Below are 7,221 nucleotides of genomic sequence, written 5' to 3'. Positions count from 1 at the left end.
GGTTATGCGACCTCAGGCCAGTCCCTTTCCCTCTGGAAGCCCCAGTTTCCCCCTCTGGTATTAGTGGTTACATACTGCAATCCCTAAAACCGGAGGTTTCAGTGGAGATCCGCTGGGGGTGGGGCAGGCATGCATTGGGCCCCTCGTCCCTGCTCCAGCCTGCACAGTTCAGGGAGGCGGTAGGGGACAACAACATGAGTTCTGAAGCCAGATGGCCTGTCAGCTCAGTCACTTCCTGCGGGCCTGACCTGGGCCATTCTCTTAACTTCTCTATGCCTCAGTTTCCTCCTTTGTACAAAGAAGATGACAATGGTTGTACCTGCTTTTCAGGACTATTGGGGGAGTAAATGAGATAAGGCATGGATGGCACCTAGCGTTTGACAGGCACAGGAAATCAATACATGTGAGTGATGATTTTGTCAATGTTAGCTTTGTGCCGTCTGGGCCATTTCCTTTGAATGGAGGGACGCAAGGGCTGTGCTGTTGGTACCCAGGTCGGCTCTGCCTCTCTGCCTGGCCTCTTGGGTTTCTTGGAGCCGCCTCTGCTTCCCGCAGACCCAGGCCTAGGGCAGCTGGGGCCCGTCAATCAGTTCTCTGGCTCTCCCTACCCTCCCAGACCTGAGGCTTTCCCCCAGCCCTGGGCTCCTGGGTGCCAGCTCCTGCTCTGGGCCAGGAGTGGGATGAAATGCTCATCCTGGGATGAAAGGCTGGCGGGCTTGGGCTGGGCCAGTAACCTGCCCCACCCTCGCTGGGAGGACCTCTGGGCACCCGTGTAAATTGAGTCATGGGGGGCGAGGGGGTGAGTCATGCAGTCTGTGAATGAGAACCACATGGGATAGAGCTTGCCTGCGCGGGGACCTTGGTCACGCCTCTTAGAGCCACAGCTCAGCTCTTCAACACCCGGCAGTTCCCTCCCTGAGGTGTGCACGTCCGCGCTGTGTGCACACATGAACGTGTGGTGTCGCAGAGGGGGGCCGGCAGACAGGAAAGGAGGCTGTGACTCGGGAGGAAAGGACTGGGGTTTGGAAAGGAGTCAAAGCTTCAGAGGGGAGGATTTTGGCGGGAGTGCTTCGCTGCCCTCTCCTGGCCTCTGTGGGTTTGACCGATCTTTTTTGTCTGCAGAAGCCAGCTTTCTCCTTTAGCCTGGGAGGAGCCAGGGAGCGGTGCTGACAGGTCTGTTGCCTAGGGTTTCCAGGGGACTGAGCTGCTCAGGGGTGCACACAGCGCTCTTGGGGGTTGTGGAGGCTGACAGAGCATTTTCTAGCCTTGACCGTGACCAAGTTACTTAACCGCTTTCTGCTGCAGTTTTCTCCTCAGGAAAATGAGGGCTGTAAGAAAAAAAATGAGTTCATGCAAACTGCCTAGAAAGTAGCGCCTAGTGCAGGGTAGTCTGTTTGCCCATTGCTCTTCCTGTCTGAGCCTCAATGTTCTCATCTAAAAAATGGGTGTGGGGAGGATGCTAGAAGCGCTACTTGTCCAGCAGCCGCTCGGGGTCCAGTCTCTGGTGTTATTCCGTGGGACGCTGCTCCCAGTGCTCTGCCACCCTTCCCGGCCTGTCCTTCTGTCCAGCCTGGGGGTTTCTCATGCCCTGCTGGGAGGCCAGTAATCAGGGCAAGATGGGTTCAGTGGGTTTCTGGGCTGGATGCCCTCAGGTTACCCCTCAGTGTCTGGGGGATGCGCGTCAGAGAAGCGGGGAGTTTCCCTCCTGGATGAATCAGCTGTGTGACCCAAGCCTCATCCCTGCCAGGGCCTCTCCCAGAGGGCGGGAGTGGGGCGCAGTTGCCCTGCTGGGAAAATCCCCCAAACCTTGCCAAAGCCTGGCTCAAGCTTTCTCCTGACTCAGCTGTTTGCTGAGCTCCCAGATTCAGCCCCCAGCCCCAGCTGGAATGGAGGGTCAGGCGCATTCTCCCCATCTCTGGCCAGCTCCTCTCGAGCATCCCTGCTGGGGCTTGGGGGTTTGCAGCGCGCCTGGGTGGGAGGAGATGGGAAGGTCCACTCTCCCTGGGCCCAGTCATCCCTCCCGTGGTTTTATATAAGAGAGCAGAGCACGGGCTTGTCCAGATTTACCTAGCCTAGCCCACCCTAGACCTGGGCCACTTCTCTATTTCAAACAGGGCAGAATTCCTGCAGCCTGAGGGGTGGCTCTCGGGGAGCCCTGGGACCAACAGGGGAGCAGCTTCTGCCCTAGCCCCTGGACACCCCTCCTGGCCAGGTAGGCTTAGTCACTCTACCCTCTGGGCTCGTTTCTAGCGGTAAAATGGGTATCTCAGTTTGGTCTAGCCTCTCTCCCAGGCAGTTCTGAGGACCCAACTTGTGTGCTTTACAAATCAGACTAAGCCCTTGCTGGGTCTTACTTACCTTTATGGCCCCCAACCCCAACAGTACTTTCTTACAGTGGGAGCACACACGCATCAGGTGCCCTGTTGTTGGATGACCCAGATTCAAATCTCAGCTTTGCCACTTACAGCTTTGTAACCTTGAACCAATTACTGAATCTCTGTGGCCCTAAGTTTCTTCTTCTGCAAAGTGGCAATAATAATAGAGCCAGGTGTTGTTTAGATAAGATGCTGTAGGTAAACAGCACGGTGCCTGGCTCTTTCTGTGAGCAGAATGAGGGAACAGGGCCAGAGACAGGGAGTGTCTTTCACTGTATCACTTACTTGTTCAATAACGTTTATTTGACACTTGCTCTGGGCCAGGTCCTACACTGGTGCTGAGGGCATAGCCGTTGTCCTAGCGAGACCCCAGACACAGAGGAGAGCCACAGGTGGTTAGGTGTTGTGGAGGTCTCGGGTGTAGATGGAGGAGGAGAAACCCGAGAGGACACACTGTTGGTCTGAGATGCGGAGTCGGCCAGGGAAGCAGGCAAGGATCAGGCATGCCAAGCGGAGGCAACAGTGTGAGCAAAGCCACCGGAGTGAGACGGGCCAACGTGTGCAAGAAGCCCATAGGCAGCTCAGGGGTCTGGAATAGGAAGGGTAAGGCAGGAAGTGGAGGAGAGATGAGGCTGGAGGGATTGGCAGGGGCTAGATCTGCGTCACTATGTATTCAACCAAGTAACTAAAACTTTGTGGAGAGGTTGCTTGGCCACGCACTCTGCTAGGCTCTGAGGACAGGGCTGAGATTTAGACATTGTTCCTGCCTTCACTGAGCCCACAGTCTGGGCATGTGGCTTAAGGACCAGGAAGAGACAGACATCAATCAAGTGATAACGTAAGTGACCTCCTGATCCTTGCTGAGCAGCAGGTGTTCAAGCAGAAGGAACAGCCTGATGCCCATGACTGCATGCCAGCAGGGGACAGAAGTGCCAGTCGTCTCCAGTGGGGTGAGCATGGGGAAAGAGAGGGGAGCCTGAAGGAGGCCAGGGCTTGTCAGTGTAGGGGCGGCAAGGCCAGAGCTGGCTTGGGAGAGTGGACTCTATGCTGCAGGCTGTGGAGAGCCACACAAAGGCTCTGAGGAGAGGGACGTGGGCAGCGTGGGCAGCTGTGCAGGGGAGCTGGCGGCGCGGGGAAATGGGGGTTGTGGAGCGAATGGTACCAAGGCAGTGGCTGGAGAAGGGGGATGAGTATATGAAATGCCCAGTTATAGGAGAACCAGGTGCTGTTCATACCATTTGGGCATCTTTCTGAGACCCACGAGGGCCTGGCCAAGATCCCCTCAAGCCTTGGCCCACTTTGGTCATGTACAAAGCCCTGACTGTGTGAGGCAGGCAGGACACCAGGCTCCAACTCAAGAGACCACCCAGCGCTGGGACTTCCCACAGCTGTCCTGCGGTGAGGGGGACTCAGTCCTGGGGAAGCTCAGGGTGGGGAGGAAGCTGGGGAGGGGGCTGAGCCAGCATCTCATGACTCACCCACTTCCACCCAGTCAGCCCAGTGGCATCTCCGCTCCCTGCTCCAAATTCCAATTTGGTGAGGCTGCTGGAGGCTGAGTCAGCTCCGGCACGGCACGAGAGCAGCGGCCCAGGGGACTCCCTGCCAGACAGCTTGGCCACCAACCAAGGCCAGGGCCAGGCACAGGGCCCGGGGCATGTGCAGCCAGGCTCCCAGGCTACAGCAGCCGCAGCCCAACAAGACCACGTGAGTGACTGTGCCTTACGGACTGGAAGAACTCACTGTGGGGTGAGGCCAGGGACACGCTCTGCCTGAGGAGGCAGGGTTTAGGGTGCAAAGACCCAGCTGGGGCCTACTGACCCCAGCTCCTGAGGGAACTCTGTTCCCCTCTTGGCCTCAATTTCCAGGACCACCTAACAGGGCCATTATCTTCTAAACAAGTTGTGAAAATTAAATAATGCATACGGAGGCGCTCTGCATACTGCCCACTGGCCCCCGTGCCTGTCGGGGGTGGGAGGGAAGATGAGTATAAACATGAGGTCTTTCAGGTTGGCTTTATGGTTGTGCAGGGTGCTCACTGCACAAGGATGTCCAGCCTAGGGTATTGAAATTCAGACCATTCTTTGCTCATCAGACTCTGCTCTGACCTAGAACTTCAAGGCCCAGGAGGGTACCTTTCCCTAGCAGGCAAAAATACACCCTGTGGGCTAGTAGTGGCCCCTCAGACTTTGCTGGGCCAAGCTCTCAGACTTATGGGTAATCACTGAGAAACTGGGTCTGCTTCTTGGGATGGAGAAGCAGGGCTGGATTTGCAGAAGCTCTCAGACAGGTTCCCAGCCTTGGCAGTGAAGCTTATCTTATTACTGGGGGCAGTTAGTGGGGGCCCAGTTAAGGCAGAGAGGCAGTCTCTCCTGGCCCGACCTCTCTCCAGCAACCAGAGCAGGTAACCACCAACACAGTATTTTAAAAAACACTCAAGACAAAGACCCAAGCTGGGTTTTATTCAAATGTCAGGAGCAGGCATGTGACAAGGTAACAAAGGGAGGAAGGTAGGTGGTGCAGGCTGTGAGGTGGCAGGGAAGGGCGGGCCCCTTGTCCATGGCCCTGACATCCCTGCTCTCTGCCAGGGGATGAGTGGGTACATTCACCTGCCCCCAACAAATTGGTATGCTCATGCCTGCAGGGCCTCTGCCCCCTGGATTGTGAAGGCCCCAGGGAGAGGGACTGGAAGCACTAAGCTTTCTCACTTGTGAGGGAGGAAGAGAAGGGGAGGATTGGCTGAGGATGAGGAGGCCAAGAAAGGCTCTCCTCCTGGGTATCTGCACCCAGCCTTCAGTCCTGGAGGGCAGAAGGAAGCAGCAGCAAAGAGAGATGCTGAGGGGCTGGCCCTCAGGAGCCAGAGCCTCTAGCCAGTTGGGACTTGAGTCAGCTCTGAACAGAGGGCAGGAGTTCAAGGGATCAAAGATGCAGGCCGTTCCCGACTGACCTAGTCCTCGGAGCTGAGGGGCTTGTCCTCCTTGGGACAAGGAGGAGGAAGACAGGAAGATGCATTCCTAGCAAGGGGTGAAGAGGGTGGTCTCCCCCAACTTGGCCCCACTAGGTCAGTTCCACGTTGTTGGCGCGGTCCAGCACACGGGAGCCACGGGCACTGCCTCCCAACTGGAAACGGCTCTCATAGAGAGTGGGGCAGAGGTGCCAGCGGTTGGCCCGGTAGATGCCCAGGTAGGTGTAGACATCAGGCTTGTAGGTGAGCAAGCACTTAATGCCTGCTGCACGGATGGCCAAATCTGCCTCTAATACACCCAAGCGGTCCGTGAAGTCATCTGTGTAAACACAGATGACCTGGCGCCCACCCTCCTTGGCCCGTGGGCTCACCTTGGCCACCTGAAGCCGGCCCTCCACCACAGCCCGAGCAATGCCAGCCCAGGCATGGTCCAGCTTGAAGCCAGGTGCCAGGTGCATCAGCCACTTGCCTGAGAGCACATGGTGGGTGATGGCCAGCTGGCGCAGGGTACCTGGCGTGATGGGCCGCCCACTGGTCTGCAGTGCCTCCCAGGCTGCCTGCAGGCCCTGCACGTCACCCGAGTTGGGGCTGTAGCTCTGCCCATATGCTGCAATCCAGCCCACAGGCTCAGAGTTGGGAGAGCCAGGGTCCCCGTAGCGGGTAACTTGGGATGGTGGGTACGTGGCCAACCAGGCATCCAACTCAGCAGCAGGTGTAGTGCGGGCGTCAAACACTAGCCAGGGGTCCATGTCAGCTGCCATGGCCTCTGCAGCCAGATGCTCAGCAGTGTAGCCATCCTCACGACCCCCTGGAGAGTCCTCCTCCTCCAGCTCCTCACCTGGCTCCATCCTGCTGTGAGGGAATAGAGTTAGGGCAGGTCCAGGACACAGCTACAGCTTGCAGGGCTCTAGCAGGTGCCAGGCACTGAACTAAACTGTGTAGCCTTGGGCAAGACTCAATGTCTCCATGCCTCAGCTGCCTCACCTTTTCAGTGGGAAACAAGTGTTTCTGTCTCATAGAGCTACTGAGAATTAAATGCCTGAGGTGGTATAAGCCCTACGTAAGTATTGCTGCGAATGTCATTACTACTTGTCCCTAATTTACAGAGAGAAAACTGAAGCTCAGCGAGAAGAGACTTACCCAAGGTCACACCTGTAGTGCCTGACAGAGACGAAACGTGGACTCAACCGGCCCAGGTACACCTCCTGGCCCTGCCAGTGCCTGGGAGGTATCCCGAGAGCAGGTATTTAATGCATGGAGGCAAAGAAGCGCACGTTCTTGCAGCCCGGAGGCCTGGCCCTGGAGAGCCAGGCCGCCTGGGCGAGCGTTGTAGGGCCCACTTAAGAACGAGGGCATTGAGGCCCGAGAGGGATGTGTCGGGTCCGAAGCCAACTGGGCGGTGCCCGAACTCGAACCCAGGCTTGTTAGAACCCGAGGGAAGGCCGGTCTCCGGGCCGCCGCGCCCGCCGCCATTAGCGCCCACGGCACGAGCTGTGCCCCAGCCCGGCCCTGCCCCTCCTGTCGCCCTGCTGTCACCTCCGGCCTTCACTGCGCTCGGCGCTGGTCCAGCCCCGGGCCCGGCTCCGCTCCTGCCGGGGCTCAGTGCCGCCTTCGCCGCCGCGCCCCGCCCCCGCCACGGCTGCCGCCGCCGCCGCCATCTTAGCACCCCGTCGCCTCAACAACAACTTTATAGACAAGCGCAGCACAGGGCGGGGCCCCCGGGCCGGGTCCGCCGCGCTGCGGGGCGGGGCCGGGGAGAGGCTGACCCCGGGGGCGGGGCCGTCGGGGAACCTGGGGAGGGGCGGACCTGAGGGGGGCGGGGCTAACGTTCGCTCTCCAGGTCTTGTGGGCGGGCGGGAGCGGCTTTTGGGTCGGCGAGCGACT

The 7,221-nt window shown here is 58.5% G+C and overlaps 1 protein-coding gene and 1 long non-coding RNA gene across 5 annotated transcripts; one reads left to right on the top strand and one right to left on the bottom strand.

Annotated features, from left to right (window-relative positions):
- Positions 1–556: 556 nt before the first annotated feature.
- LOC140844593 (uncharacterized) lies at positions 557–6,575 on the top strand. Its single transcript, XR_012123142.1, has 5 exons — positions 557–1,173; positions 2,115–2,212; positions 3,244–3,325; positions 3,868–4,079; positions 6,444–6,575. It is a non-coding gene; the product is annotated as an uncharacterized lncRNA (long non-coding RNA).
- On the bottom strand, positions 4,808–7,143 carry C11H11orf68 (chromosome 11 C11orf68 homolog). Of its 4 annotated transcripts, none has more exons than XM_036995741.2 (3): positions 6,874–7,143; positions 6,478–6,558; positions 4,808–6,189 (listed from the first exon to the last, which is right to left on the bottom strand). In XM_036995741.2, exons 1-3 carry the CDS (start codon positions 6,993–6,995, stop codon positions 5,430–5,432), a joined length of 963 nt encoding a protein of 320 aa, XP_036851636.2. In that variant the 5' UTR covers positions 6,996–7,143; the 3' UTR covers positions 4,808–5,429. The 4 variants fall into 4 exon arrangements, with proteins under 4 accessions (XP_036851636.2, XP_036851637.2, XP_036851634.1 ...); XM_036995742.2 differs by having other exon boundaries at positions 4,808–6,186; XM_036995739.2 differs by lacking the exon at positions 6,478–6,558 and having other exon boundaries at positions 6,874–7,135.
- Positions 7,144–7,221: the final 78 nt, after the last annotated feature.

This window comes from Manis javanica, chromosome 11 (assembly GCF_040802235.1).
Source record: "Manis javanica isolate MJ-LG chromosome 11, MJ_LKY, whole genome shotgun sequence".
NCBI lineage: Eukaryota > Metazoa > Chordata > Mammalia > Pholidota > Manidae > Manis > Manis javanica.
This window is presented reverse-complemented; position numbering and strand designations above follow the sequence as displayed.